At 41.2% G+C, this 15,588-nt stretch overlaps 1 protein-coding gene across 1 annotated transcript; it reads right to left on the reverse strand.

Annotated features, from left to right (window-relative positions):
* Positions 1-3,407: 3,407 nt before the first annotated feature.
* On the reverse strand, positions 3,408-15,533 carry IFIT5 (interferon induced protein with tetratricopeptide repeats 5). The gene is made up of 2 exons (XM_036084690.2): positions 15,397-15,533; positions 3,408-6,453 (listed from the first exon to the last, which is right to left on the reverse strand). The coding sequence occupies exons 1-2, from the start codon at positions 15,399-15,401 to the stop codon at positions 5,010-5,012; spliced, it is 1,449 nt and encodes a 482-aa protein (XP_035940583.1). The 5' UTR covers positions 15,402-15,533; the 3' UTR covers positions 3,408-5,009.
* Positions 15,534-15,588: the final 55 nt, after the last annotated feature.

A 15,588-nucleotide genomic window follows, 5' to 3' on the forward strand; every position in this document is an offset into this window, starting at 1 on the left:
GAGACTCTTCATATAATTGATGAGGTGGAATTTGGGGAAGAGACTCAAGGTAATCCTGGGTTAGCTCATTCTACTTTAGTTGATGTGGCTCCGAAGTTGTGAGTCAGGCTGGCATTCTGAGGCAAGATCCTTCCCAAACCTGACACCATTCTTGCTTTTTCCTTCAGTTATTTCCCCTCTTTATTTGGAGAGCTTGCACATAACAGATTGAGAATTCTGTGTCTAAATTTGGACTGTTGTTAACATTCACCTAACACACAGTTCCCCTGAGGATTTCTACTTGCAAATGGAATGCATAGGGTATAGAACAACAAGGCCACCCACCAATGGTATTATAGGCTCTAACAGTCATTTCCCTACCCGGCTAATCGTCAGAATTACTTTGGGTGCTTTATAAATACGTAAACTTCCAGACTTGACCCCTAGAGGTTCTGGCTTAGTAGGTCTGTGGTGGGACCTCAGAATTTGATTTTTAGAGCTTAACCAGTGACTCTAATTTAGGGTTAGGGTTCTGAACCACTGATACAATGGAGAGAGAGTGGACTATAAATTAGGTCAGATTTGGTTTTAAATCCTAGTCCCACCACTTAGTAGCTTAGTCGTCGTGTGATTTTCAGAATGTTACTTAACTTCTCTGAGCCTGGCTCTATTCATTTGCAGTGCTGAGATGGTTAAATAAGGTGACACACTAAAGTACCTAATATGGGGAATGCAAAGCAGTATTTTTACATGGGCCTTTGCCATCACAGAATACATATATATATAGGCTGACCACATGGGTAATCTGGTTTAGTCCTTCAATGTCCAGATCTTTCCATACCTACTTTTATCCTCTCTTCCGTCACCTTGAATTTGAACTAGTCCTGTTCAAGGCCTGGAGACCTCACAGCAGCTGGTTAATAAGCTGGTAATTGCTTTTTCAGGGGTTGCTCAGCTTTACTGGATGTAGGTCATTATTTCAGTTAACACAATCATCTTTGGTACTTCAGACACATTCACAGGCCATAATGCCTCTGGTTGTTTTATTTTCTGAAGTTGTCTGAATTACAGTCAGTAGCCATCACTACAATGTGAGTATGTCTTCTTCCCTCCCTCCATCTTCCATACACCAGGCTGCCCTCTATGAGGCTGAGGTGGAGAGCAGATCTGAAGGAATAAATAAGAGGAATAAGAGAACTAGACTAAGGAGACACAGCACCTGAAATCCCAACAAAAAAGTTTACCAGGGCCTTCAGTGTTAAGAATGACTCTAGCTCCTTTTTAAAATATTTTACTTGCTAAGGACAACTGTATGGAGTGGGGAAAGAAGGTAATTTGAATCTATATACCCTTGGTGTTTTGGCTGTCAGTATCCAATACCAGTTTTCTTGATAATTTCACCCCTGCACCTTACAATCCTTGTGCTTCCAGGGAAGTCAATTTTCTCCCTATTCCTCGATTTCGGGGCCAGCTATGTGTATCAAGCCTAACTTAACGAGCATGATAACTTCCTCCCTGGCCGTGATAACTGATTGGAGAATGGCATGTAACCTCAGGTGGTCCCATCAGACAGCAAACTTGGACTTCTTAGGTGGCTGGAGGAGCAGAAATGCTCTTTTCCACTACATTGGGACAAGAGTACATGTGGCAGCTATCTTAGTATCACAAAGATGGAGCTTTCTCAGAATGGAGCCAAATTTGATCAGAGCTCAGTAGAGAGTGATTATGTCTTGGTCACACTGCTTAAACAAAATTAGGTCTTGCTTAAAAACAAGATTTATGGGGTGCCTGGGTGGCTCAGTCAGTTAAGTGTCTGCCTTTGGCTCAGGTCACGATCCTGGATCCCTGGGATCGAGCCCGGCATCAGGCCCCCTGCTCAGTGGGGAGCCTGCTTCTCCCTCTGCCTCTCCCCTCCACTTGTTCTCTCAAAAAATAAAATAAAATCTTAAAAAACAAAACAAAAAAACCCCAAGATTTATTTTTGTTACTATTATAAAGACAACTTAAGTTAGGTTTTCCATTATCTGTGGTGTTATTTGCATGATTAGCCTTTTATATACAAACTTTTTCTCAACTTCTTTAAGAGGTACAGGTTATCTGAATTGAAGTGCTGAATGCTACCAAGTGACATAAAACACTTTCAAAAGCCAAATGCTCAGGTATAGGATGTGGAAAACATGCCTTAAAATGGCATGTGTGGAAAAACCAACACATGAGTAGATACCAAGAAGAGATTTTGATTTTGGCTACATTAGAAGTATAGTTCATAGAAAAAAGAAAGGATCATTCTACCATAGTCCTAAAACCTCACTTTGGATATTAAGTTAACCTCTCAGCAAAAACCACTAGCCAAGGATAAAGACAATTTGGAGAGAACTAAAATTGACCATGATGGAGATGGCGATAGGGTGAAAGATAATAGCATGTTTAACTTAAAGAATTCTTGGGGGACATAGAGCAATTTTCTTCAAATACTTTTAAGACATGTATGTAGACATTTGGTTTTTGGCTACTCAGTATCACTTGATTTACTAGCCACTGATATATATTTGGTGACTCACTTATCTCTTCAAATTTATCCGAAACGAGTACTGCCTCTGGATTATTAAATTACAACAGCCATTACATTCCCATATTTGCTTAGGTCAGTTTGAGCTGGGTTTTCTGCCATTTGCAACTAAGAGTTCTGATACAAAATGTCACCTCTCAAAAGGATTAGATCTTTAAGGTCCCTAAAGACAGCCCAAAATGTGTAACCTTCAGGCCAAAAGTCTTCAGTTAAATGAGAAGGAACAAATTTCTAAGAAGAAGGACTATCTGAAAATGAAATTATCATTTAGGAAGATAATTCAAGGTCTAAGTTTTGATGGCTAATTGATAAAGGACTCTGAGGTCTTTTTTAGACCCAAGACTCTATGAAATTATCTCTAAATAATTTTAAATTTTAGGAAGGCAAGCACAATTAGTGACAAAATTTGCAGTTATTATAAACATACTAATTTTAGTTCAGTATTTACTATAGAGTATTTTTCATATGCTGATTTTATACTTTTTTGGTATTTATGACTTCTTATATATTGGTATGTTATAATATCTAGTGAATTTTAAAGTCACTTAATAGACTTTAGTCTAAATATTTAAGTAGAGGCTTATAGCTGTATTGTTGTTTTGATATCATAACTGTATTATATTGCATGTGAATTTCCTACTTGGGAACACAACTTTAATTACAACATTATTCCCAGTAGGGGAAAATGACTTGCTGCAAAATAAAATATTTGCTGCAAAATGTGACAAATGCTTCTACTGACAGGTCAGGACTTCAGTCTTGAATTTCTGAAATACTTAAGTAAAAATCATTCCCTTCCCCATTCTTCCTTCTTGCATAAACAAATGAAATGAGCAAAATAAACAAAAACAGCAGGGACTTAAGTAAAACAAACATTTTTAAAATTTAATTTATGAAATACATTGCAGTATGGATGTATGTTTGAATATGCATAGAAAAAATATCTAGAAGGATACATATTAAATTGTTAACAGGTTACCATGGGGGGTGTAGAATTAGGAAAGGGTGAGGGGGGTACTCTTACTTTTAAACTCATATGCTTCTGTTATGTTTGAAATTTTACAATGAGAATTCATTACTTTTATAATAATCACAACAATAGAAAAAATTTTTTTAAAAAAGTAACAAAAAGTAAAAAACACACAAACATGTATGTATACAGTAGTTTTAAGAGCTACATTAGAGGTATGGAGAATTAAATCACATGGCACACTTTTCCACTAATACTGTGGTGGTAAATATAATTGTGTAGTATATAATCAAAGAAACATTAGAGAAGCTACTTTTAGCAACATCCAATTAAAAATGTCCCCTGGGATAAGAGCCCTTAAACAGTGACCCTTCAAGATGGATATTAAAACTGAAAGCAGAGCTTAACTATTCCTGTAGGATCTATAGGAAAACATGTCAATCTGAAAACTTTAGACAAAAGAAAAAGCTTCACAGAAGTAACTTTGGAATACCAAAGGCCAGAAATTGGGAGTATGAGAACAATCCAGTCCAGACCCAAAACCAAATCATAGAAATCTTGGTAATCTAGGGATATAGGTTAGGGATACCTATTTTACCCATTTGTTTATCATTTCTCCCAATTTCTCAACTGGCCTCCTTTCTACCTCAATGAGTTTAACCTAAACATACTGGAATTTTAATGGGAAGGAATAAAATTAATTTCATCTAGATTAGTTTAGGTTCATTCTTGTTACAAAAGAACCAGAGAAACATAAGACATGGGATTTTCCATTATTCTTTTTTTTTCTCACAACTATTTCTAGCTACTTAATGAACATTTTGGGAGATAATACTTGTGATTTTTCATGGGTCCCTTAAGTTCTGTATTTGCAGAAATCTTTTTTTTTTCCTATTCTAGTTTTTTCTCCTTTTATTGAAGTCACCACAGATGACAAGCTTTTTATTATTATGAACTTTTTTCTTTCAACAAAGAGGATTCTTTAGGTGACTATCAGGTTGATGGTTAAATATTCTCATCAAAGTTAAAACATCTGTTAACTGGAAGGGTCCATCTTTTGCAAGCTACATAGTTAAGAGCTTAACTAATACAATTTTGCACTCCTGAAAGAGTATTCCTGACCTAGCTGTCAGGGTTTATGCAGAATTATACTCACTGTGTGAGTAATATGGAAAATTTGACAAAATTTAATCAAAAATTATTATAAATGGCAGAGATAAAGAGTATAAAGTCATAATGGCCATACTATTTTTAAAAGTTACAATAGCTGAAATGTTCGTTTCTCAATGGATTATATTAGTTTAATTTTAAAAAAAGAAAACAGCAAAAGATTCATCATTATGTATATATGAAGTATTTAGGATGATGCTTGGTACATAACCATTCAAAAAACTGGCTCTATAATGAACAATGGATTAAAATAATAAACAAAAAAATATAATGACCCAAAATGGAGAGGAAAGCTTAGAACTAATTTCCTAGAGTATGTATTTAAATAGAAAGTCGAAGCTCACAGAGAGCAGTAAGGAATTCTTCATTTTCTGGGTCTACCTTTTGGGCCCTCTCATAGTACTCAGCAGCTTGCCTCTTTTCTCCTTCCAGCTTGTAAACAAACCCTAGGGCACTTAAACTCTGCACATCTGAAGCATTGTGGCTGAGTCTCTTGACAGCCAATTTCTTCAGAGCACTTGTCAATTTGGTGCGTAGGGATGACCGGTCTTTGACCTTTAAGGCTTCTAAATAATGGTGGATAGCAGTACTTTCTGATTTACGGTGAAATTCCTGAAAGCGGCCATAGTGATAATGGATCTGATGTTTGTGATCATCAGTTATGTTCTCCAGACGAAGGGCTTTCTGGAAAACGTCTTCAGCATTGCTATACTGGCCTCCCTCAGCATACATGTTGGCCAGATCCGTGTAGGCAAATGCAAACATAGAGTCCTTTTCCACAGCTGCTTTGAAATGAAATATAGCAGATGTAATCAGCTCATCAACTTTCAGTTTATCCTTTCCTTTAGGTCTGTTGCGTGTGGCCTTCTTGATTTGGATCATTTGTGCCCTATAGCAAAGTCCCATCTGGTGATGCAGGAAAGAAGAGGTTGGTGTCACCTCCAAGGCCTTCTTCAAAAGTTCCAGAGCTTTGTCCCAGGAATTTTTTCTCCTGTAGAATTTGGCTGCATAACGAAGGACATATGGTTGGGATGATATCTGGTCCAGGATTTCTTCAATATACCTTTCCCCTTCAGCTTCTGCATGTACATCTTGAAGCTTTAGTGCCAGAAAAACCTTAATGTAGGAGTTATCTGGGTTCAAGGTAACAGCTTTCCTCAGAGGGCCCAGGGAAAAGCTCTTTATAGACCCTTCTCTGTCAGAATCATCCAGCCGATACACTGTGATGGCATAGCCGATGTTAAATTCTGGATTGTCAGGTTCAGCTTCCAAAGCCTTCTCAAAAGCCACTTTAGCCTTTTGGTAATACTTTCCTCCAAATTTCAAGAGTGCCCACCCTTTTTCACAGTCAATCTCAGGACGCTCCAACTTGTAGTTAGAAGGACTGGACAATTTCTTGCAAACATTCCCTATCTTGTCTATATACTTCTGAGATTCTTTGAGCTGGTCCATGTGATAATATACCCAGGCATAGTTTCCCCAAGTGACCAGACTTCGTATTTCCTCTTTGTCTGAGTGTTCTTGACGGATTATTTCTTCTGCTTGTTCCAGGCACTCTAGAGCATCTTTATTTTGGCCTTTCAGGTGTTTCACATAGGCCAGTAAGTTATAAAGAGTGAGTCTGGATTTTGTGGTAAGAAATTCAAGCTGTTGACCAATTGTATCTTCCACATCAAACAGATCAATGTCTTCCTTAAGTAAATTCCATGTAAAGTGACATTCTAACTCCAACAGAATGGCCTTCAAGGAGTCCTTAGGAATTTCACTGTCAAAGATAAAATCCCTTTTAATTTTGAAGAAATGAAGGAAATAATCAATCTTTAAATCTTATATACTGTTTTTTGTTTAACAACAATTCTACCCTTTATTTGATCTTAGAGTTCAAGCACTAGTCCCCTATATCTTTATACTGGTTTCCTTGGTGTAGAGTTAAATTCTAGAAATATTCTCATTACTTATTGCAAAAGCAGTTCTGGAGAGATGACAGGGTTCTCAATGTCACAGGATATCTATTTCCTTTTGGTAGTCACTAAACCACAAGTACCTCCAATTTCTACAGAGGGGAATTTAAAATGTTTTATTTACTTGCCTTGAAAATTAAGAATAATAAATATACACACAGTCAATAATTAATACAAAAATTCCATTTCTATATTATGAGTAGGAAGGGAGAGAAGAGGTGAGAAATAAGAAAAAGGAGTACACTGAAGAAGACACAGAAACCACACCAATATATCATTTTTGCAGAGGAAGAAAGGAAGAGAAAGAAGAGAGGGAGGAGGGGAGAGAGAGGAAGAAAGAAAAGAAGGAAACCTCACACAGAAAAGACACAGAAACGGATAGTAACTGGAGCGCCTGGGTGGCTCAGTCGGTTAAGTGGCTGCCTTTGGCTCAGGTCATGATCCCAGGGTCCTGGGATCAAGCCCCATGTCGGACTGTCTGCTCAGCGGACAGCCTGCTTCTCCCTCTCCCTGCCGCTCTGCCTACCTGTGCTCTCTCTCTGTCAAATAAATAAATAAAATCTTAAAAAAAAAAGAAAAGAAAAGAAACGGATAGTAACTGGTATACCAAGAGATGGGGAAAAGCATTAAGTTTGAGATAGATAAAAGGAGAGTAACAAATTTCCAGAGATGGGGAAAAGGCACAAGGAAATTTAGTAAGCTTAACAGATTTGATATAAGTGCCACATCCTTCTGACCTCTGGGGTTGTGGGCAACAATGGCTAATACCTATTATTACCTTATCATTGCTCTTAAAATTCACTTCACAAATATTTGTTGAGCTCCCTTTGTGCAAGGCACAGTGTAATCTCTACAGGGTACATTGGAAACACTATCTCTGAAACTAGGAAGATAAAGGGGGAAGGAAGAGCAAGGAAATATTTATTCATTACTGAGACCATTTTATGTGCAAGATCTTCTAAATAATCCTGGGTATGTAACTGTGAACAAGACACAGCCCTGCTTATACAGAGCTTATAAGTAAACAATTAAAATTCAGCAGAAAGTTCCATGGAAGTGACCCAGGAAGTGTACATAGTCCAGTGCTGTGGACATCTGTGGTTTTTACTTGGTGAGGACCCCTTCTTTTGGTTTCCATTTCTGGAACATCCTCTCCCTCTACTCTTAGTCCATGCGATTTGAAATGGACTATCTACCGTTTAGTCTGGGAAGGCACATGATATTCTAGCCATTCCCTGGTCCCAGTGATTTATTCAGAGATAATCCAATTAAGATATATTTTTGCTGAAATGGGACTTTGATGGAACGATCTCCCTTCCTTCTAAAAATTTTAAGTTGGTAGAATATAACCTTGGGTTTGCTGGTGGCCATCTTTCCAAACTTGGGGAGAGTCTGCCTGCCTGAGAAAGACTCTAATAGAGAGGAAAGCAGAGCTTAGGAAGAAAGATAACTGTTCATGATAGTGACTAAACAGTCTTGCCTGGATCACCTTGTCTACTCCTGGACTTCTATTTACTTAAATAACCTCTCTCTGTGTGTGCCTGCTTAAGCCACTCTAAATTAGGTTTCTAATGTCTCCAACTGACAAAATCCTAATTAACATTCCTGGTTTTATTTTTCTGTTTTGCTGATAGTGGTAGTGTGGCAGTCAAGAAAGACTTTCTCAGGGGTGCCTGGGTGGCTCGGTTAAGCATCTGCCTCTGGCCCAGGACATGATCCCGGGGTCCTGGGATCGAGCCCCATGCTGGGATCCCTGCTCAGTGGGGGAGCCAGCTTCTCCCTCTCCCTCTGTCCCTCCACCCTGTTTGTGTTCTCTCTCTCTCAAATAAATAAAATCTTAAAAAAAAAAAGACTTCCTCTATCTACGATTAACCATAATTAAGAAATGTACAGAAAAAAAATTCCTTAAGTCTTCTCTCAAAGAGGAAAATGCCCTAATTATGGGATGAACAGTATACAGAGCATGTGTGTGTGAATGTGTTTATTTCCCTTTCTGATGCACACAAAGCCCCCCACACCCTTGTATGTAAAATATATAGTTGTATAAATGTTTATGGGAACTATAGTAATAGTGCCATCGAAACATTTATTGACCTCCTCATGTCATATATGCCAGGCAATATCCTAGTTGTACTGGATATAGTAGTGAACAAATTAGAAAATGGCTCTTTCTTCATGGCAATTCCATTCTGGAAGAGGAAGGAACAAAAGGAGTTGATGGAAAACAAATATGTAAACAAATCAATATGAAAACAAATAGACAACATAATTCCAGGTAGTAGTAAATGTTAAGGAAAAAAAATCAGAGTAATGGGATTAAGGGTGGTGGTGGTTGGGGAGGTACTTTAGTTACAATTATGAAGGGATAGCTTTTGTAGAAAGGGGCAATTGAAGTAAGATCTCAACAATGAAATGGAGGCAATCATAAAAGATCTGAGGCAAAATGGTCTAAGCCACTGCTTCTCAACCAGTGTGCTTTTGCCCCGTAGGGGATATTTGGTAATGTCTGGAGATAATTTTGGTTGTCACCACTGGAGGAATGCTACTAGCATCTACTGGGTAAGGCCAGGGATGCTGCTAAATATCCTACAATGCACAGGTCAGTCCCAACAACAATGAATTATCCAGCCAGAAATGTCAATAATGTTGAGACTGAGGAACCCTGGTTTGGGCTGAGAGGCCAGTGAGTGCAAAGGCCCTGATGTGAGAACAAACTTGGTGTGTTCAGGGGACAAAAGGAAGGAAAGTGTGGCTGAAGCATAGTAAAGAGGAATAGCAGAAGATGAGGTGTAGTAGTAGGCAGGGACAGATGATGCAGGGTTTGGAAGTCCATGATAAGGAACATAAATTTTACCCTAATTGCAATGGGAAACCACTGGGGGAAACTTTTTAAGTAGGAAAATGACAGTGTTTGATATAAGTTTTAAAAAATTCCTCTGGCTGCTGTGAGGAGAATGGACAATCAAGGGTCAAAAGAGGAAGTTTGGAAACTGATAGGGAAACTATTTGTTCAAGATTTACTGAGAGGTACAACGTAGAAGGCACTGTTCTAAGTGTTGGGATACAGCAATGAACAAAACGGAAAAAACACCCTGATTTCATGTAGCTTATATTCTAATAGGGCAATGGGGTGTGCCAAGAAAAGATCAAAAAACCAAATGAAAATATAAGAGTATGTGAGATGGTAATAAAGAGAAAAATAAAGCAGAAAAGGAGAAAAAAATGGGAAGTTGGCAGGGGGTTTGAGAGGTGGTTAAAATATAAAGAGCATGACCAGAGCAAATCTCCCTGAAAGACATGAAAGCAGCTGTTAAGGAAATCCAAGGAGATGATGATGCAAGCTTACGCTGTGGTTGTAGTGGAGGGTTGGTGAGGACTGGATTGGTTATATTTGAGGCAGAGCTGACAGGTCTTTCTGATGGATTAGTTGTGGGGAGGGCCATGAGGAAAAGAGAGAATCCAAGATGATTCCTATGCTTTTGACTTGAGGGAGTGGATAAATCAAGAGGCTTATTTGGAAATGTTAATTTTGAGATGTCTATTACACATTCAAGTGAAGATGCCAAGTATGAAGTTGGATATTAATGAATACAATACTGGGGACGGGGGACGCCTGGGTGGCTCAGTCGGTTAAGCGTCTGCCTTCGGCTCAGGTCATGATCCCAGGGTCCTGGGATCGAGTCCCACATCGGGCTCCCTGCTCCGCGAGGAGCCTGCTTCTCCCTCTGTCTCTGTCTCTCTCTCTGTCTCTCATGAATAAATAAATAAAATCTTTAAAAAAAAAAAAAAAAAACAATACTGGGGACGAGGAGGAATGAAGTTAGAACGAAGGATATAAAATCAGGAGTGACAGACATGCAGATGGACTTTAAAACCACAAGATCTAGAATTAAATTACCTAAGGAGTGAGCATAGACAGAGAAGGTAAAAACTAAGCTGTAAGACACTCCCAAGTCAAGTAGACTAGAAGGACCAAGAAAGGAGGCAAAGAAAGAATAATCAGTGAGGGAGCTAGAAAACTAAGTATCAATGAAAGCCTAAGGAAGAAAATATTTCAAGAAAGAGAAACGAATATTCAATGTGTAAAATGATTCTAAGAGACTGAGTAATTGAGGACAGAGAAGAGATCACTGTTTTGGCAGGAGTAAAGCTGTGGGGGACCGTGATAAGTGTTTCACTAGAAAGGTAGGGATGAAAACATTACTGGAGGGCGCCTGGGTGGTTCAGTGGGTTAAGTGTCTGCCTTTGGCCCGGGTCATGATCTTGGGGTCCTGGAATCAAGTCCTAAGGCGGGCTCCCTGCTCAGCGGGCGGTCTGCTTCTCATTCTCTCTCTGCTTGCCCCCTCCCACGCCGTGCTTAAAAAAAAAAAACACCAAAAAACCAACAAAAAAACATTACTGGGGTGGCTGAGGGGATAATGTGAGGTAAAGAAGTAGATATGAGGAATAGAGGCCACTCTCTCAAGGAATTTTGAAGGAAATAGAGAAATAGAGCTGTATCTGGAGGAAGGCTGAGGGAAATGTCAAAATAATTTTTAACCACATATTTTCAATAACCTAATGATATGCCAATAGGAATGTTCCAGTAATAAGGGAGAAAATGATGCTTGTGGGAGAGAGGCCGGGAAAACTGTAAGATGGAACATGAAGCTGAAGTGAAACTATACATTGTTAATATTCAAATCTTTTTTTTTTTTTTAAGATTTTATTTATTTATTTGAGAGAGAGAATGAGAGAGAGAGCACATGAGAGGGGGGAGGGTCAGAGGGAGAAGCAGACTCCCTGCCAAGCAAGGAGCCCAACGCGGGACTTGATCCAGGGACTCCAGGATCATGACCTGAGCCGAAGGCAGTTGCTTAACCAACTGAGCCACCCAGGCGCCCTAATATTCAAATCTTTATCTCCAGCTTCAAACTCCTCATCATGATTGCTATGCCCGTGTCATCCAGCCCATGTCTACTTCTCTAGCCTCATTTTGTACAACTTTCCTTTCACTTCCTGCACTCCAGCCATACAGGCCTTTAAAGAAATTGTTATTTCTTCTGCCAGGTATGTATCTACCTCAGGGCATCTGCATGGGCTTTTTATTCTCTCATTTTGTGAACTCTTCCTAAGAGAGTTCTAGGGCTTACTTATTCTCACAATTCTGGTCTTGGCTCAAATGTCAGCTCTTCAAAGAGGTGTACCCCTGACCACCTTAGCTAAAGCTGCACCCCACCTTGCCAGTCATCCTAAAGTCTAGTCTATCACATTTCCCTTTCTGTATAGCACTTACATCAATATTTGGGGGAGTTGGGAAGGAGGAGAAGAGTGCTTTAAGTCAAATAGTAGATTGATGTTTTAAACTGAATTAGACAGAGTTTTTCAGGAACTGGAAAGGGGCTGTCCTAATAGCCAAAAGTGACAAAAGTTACAGAACTGAATTAATTGCACAATTAGTAGTAGTGATTAAAAAAATAAAAGCATTTCAGGGCGCCTGGGTGGCTCAGTTGGTTAAGCGACTGCCTTCGGCTCAGGTCATGATCCTGGAGTCCCAGGATCGAGTCCCGCATCGGGCTCCCTGCTCGGCAGGGAGTCTGCTTCTCCCTCTGACCCTCCTCCCTCTCATGCTCTCTGTCTCTCATTCTCTCTCTCTCAAATAAATAAATAAAATCTTAAAAAATAAAATAAAATAAAATAAAAGCATTTCATATTTATAACCTTATCTCTGATCTAATCTCTATCTCTCCCCTGAATTCCAGACTTAATGAATTTTTATTTTTTATTTTTTTTAAAGATTTTATTTATTTATTTGACAGAGAGAGAGACAGCGAGAGAGGGAACACAAGCAGGGGGAATGGGAGAGGGAGAAGCAGGCTTCCCGCGGAGCAGGGAGCCTGATGAGGGGCTCGATCCCAGGACCATGACCTGAGCCAAAGGCAGACGCTTAACGACTGAGCCACCCAGGCGCCCTGACTTAATGAATTTTTAGCTCACACCTTCAGTTAGAAGTTCATTTGGCATCTCAAATAAACATATGCAATCCAGAAATCTGGATTCCTTGAGCTTGTTCCTCCCTCAGTCTTTTTTGGCACCTCTTAGTTCCACAGGCCAAATAATCCAGGAGTAATCTGATTCTTCTTCTCTCAACCTCTCATCCAATCCAATTGGAAGTCCTGTTAATCTAACACCCAGATAAATCTCAAATCCATCCACTTTCCTCCATTTCTATTGCTGTTTTACTAGTTTAAACCACAATTATCTTTCCTTTGAGCTGGGGTGAAAATCTGGGCTCCCAGCTTTGGCTCTTGATCCCCTCAGAGTCCTACTAAACTTTTGAAAATGTAAACCAGATGATGTCTCCTGCTTAAAATCTCCCAATGGCTTCCCAACACCCTTAGATATTAATCCAGCTCTTGCCACGTCCTACAAGTCCCTAAAGAACTTGGCCTTATCTATCTGTCTAACCTTTTCTCCTCCTACTCTCCTCTTCATTCACTGTGTTTTGGACATATTGACTTTCCTATCTTGAACATATCAAGTTCAAGGACTTTAAACCTGTTGTTTTTACTCTGGGAATGTTCTGCTCCTAAATCTTGGCATGACTAGCTCTTTCCTGTAACTCAGCTCCAACATTCTCTACCCAGGAGGCCACCCACAGCAGAAATATCTAAAATAGCCCCCTCCATTCTAGGTCACTTTCTTAGGCCATTACATTATTTTCCTTGTAGCTCTTAATACTTCCTGAATTGTGTTATTTACTCAATTATCTATTGTTTATCTATTTCCCCCATTTAAATGTAAGCCCCATAAGAATAGGGACCTTGTTCTGATTTTATATTTTTCAACACTGTGTCCCCAGCACTGTGTCCCTGGAATCTATTATTCTAGGCAGTTAATAGAAACTCAATAAATAAATATTTGTTGAATGAATGCAATTGTATACTGGCAGTTTCTAGCATGTCCAGCCCAGAGGTATAGGCTTAGCATAAAAAGTACCTGGATTCCAGATGAGGGAATTCTTACTAGTTCTTCACCTCCTAATGGCCCCAAACTTTCTCCCATTTCAGTTTTCCCTATCTCACTTGTCTTTATATCTTGGCATACTCTCTGTCTGGCTTCATGTTTGGATTTTGAAAATAAGTTTTGGACTGTTTCCCATGGTTCTGACTGGGAAGCCTGGTATGACTATCCCTTGGTAGTTGTTCTTTTCTCTGGTGTAACTGCACCAAAATCATGGGCAAGACATCCCCTTAACAGCCTGCCCAGATCCATGGCAAATGGGCTTACCAGCCCCCTGCCCATCCATAGAGTAAAATGAACATCTGTTTCTGTTGCGAAGGTTTACAGCAGCCCAGCTCAAGGACCATGAGGAAGGCTGCCTCAGGTAATATGAATGTGGTTGTGAGATCTCAAGGGGATATTCAGTCACTGAAGTGCTTTGCCCAGACTCTGTAGAATTTATGCCCAACTGGATGCCATGAGAAGTTTTATTTTTCAAACTTTGTCTGCTTAATTTTTAAACTCGGTCTCTGGGAAGCTGGCAGAGAGGCTATTGTGTCTGAAGAGGCAACATTTATCTTTAGGAAATTTGGGGGGTTTTGCCATGAAGAAGCAGTCTTTCATTGTCCTTGGGAGACAGTCCCCAAGTGGAGTCCACCCCTCTTCCAGCCCATCCTGCATACCATACATAGTGCACCCCCCTTTCCTTCATTTCTTCAGGCCCCTTCCTGATACCTCCTTCCCTTCTTACAGATGTTAGAAGCAAAGCACTTATTACATTTCTTTTTTACTTAAAATAATAATAAACAACATTTGCAAATATTATGTACTAAGCAATCAACTAATCCCACAGTCCTAAGATCTGGAGGTCATTGATTTCTACCGATAAGAAACAGACTCACAGAGTTTAAGCAACTTTGCTTTGGGTCACCCAACTAGTAGGTGTTCCGAATCAGGATTTAGGAGAAAGGGCTATCTGCTTCAGGAGCCCAAGATCTTACTCTCTCATCCCTCAGCTTCCTAACCGCGGACGGGTCACTCATCACCACAGGGCAGGGTGCCAGCCCCTGGGGATACAAAGCGGGTGAGGAAAGGACCCCACTACCACAAGGCAGTAAAGGAGACAGAAGAGGACACCCCCCCCCCAAAAAAAATAGCGGACTGGGCGGAATAAGAAGAATCGGGACGCGGTACAAAGGCTGCTCACAAGAAGGGAAGAACTCAGACCCAGAAATCAGAAAGGCAAAATGGCAGTAGCCGCCGACCTAGGTGACAACTGCAGGGCTGCGGCCAAACCGTGTCTGCCCACATCGGGGGAATGGCAGCTGCCGTCCCAGGAAGGGGAGGAAGGCGACGGGCCTCAAGAGACCCGTGCCACGTAGAAGCCGCCCGAATGGCCCCGGGGGCGGCCGTCAACCGAACACTGTCGCCGCCGCCGCCGAGAAGAGCCGCAGGGAGGGGACAGGCTCCTGGGTTGCGTCGCCGGCCCCCCCCCCCCCGGCCGGACAGTCCCGACTACCGACGCCCGGGAGGGTCGGGGCTCCGGGGAAGCGCGCGCTCGGCCACCCTCCCCGCCAGGCCCGACTCCAGACGCCCGGGACCGGGCTCTCGAGGGGCGCCCCCAAACCCGACGCCCGGCTGCCGGGCGCGAGGGGCTCAGCCCCTTGAAGGGCCGCGGCGCTGTGCTGGCAACGGGATAAAAGAAAAACACCGGCTTGAAACAAAGGCCTACGCGGTCTAGGGGCAGAAGCGGGGAAAGCCCTTACCTCATGGTGGTTGGGCGCTGCGGGCAGTCCCCTCGGGCTTTCTCCTCAGGACTGGGATCCCGGCCTGCGGAGCGGCGGGGCGCGCGCGCGGGCGGGCGTGTGCGCGTGCGCGGGGAGTGCGGTGGGCGGTGGGCGCTTCCCGCGGGGCGGCGGCGGCGCGAGGTCGCAGCCCAGGCGTTGGCTTTGTTGAAC

This window comes from Halichoerus grypus, chromosome 7 (assembly GCF_964656455.1).
Source record: "Halichoerus grypus chromosome 7, mHalGry1.hap1.1, whole genome shotgun sequence".
NCBI classification, from domain to species: domain Eukaryota; kingdom Metazoa; phylum Chordata; class Mammalia; order Carnivora; family Phocidae; genus Halichoerus; species Halichoerus grypus.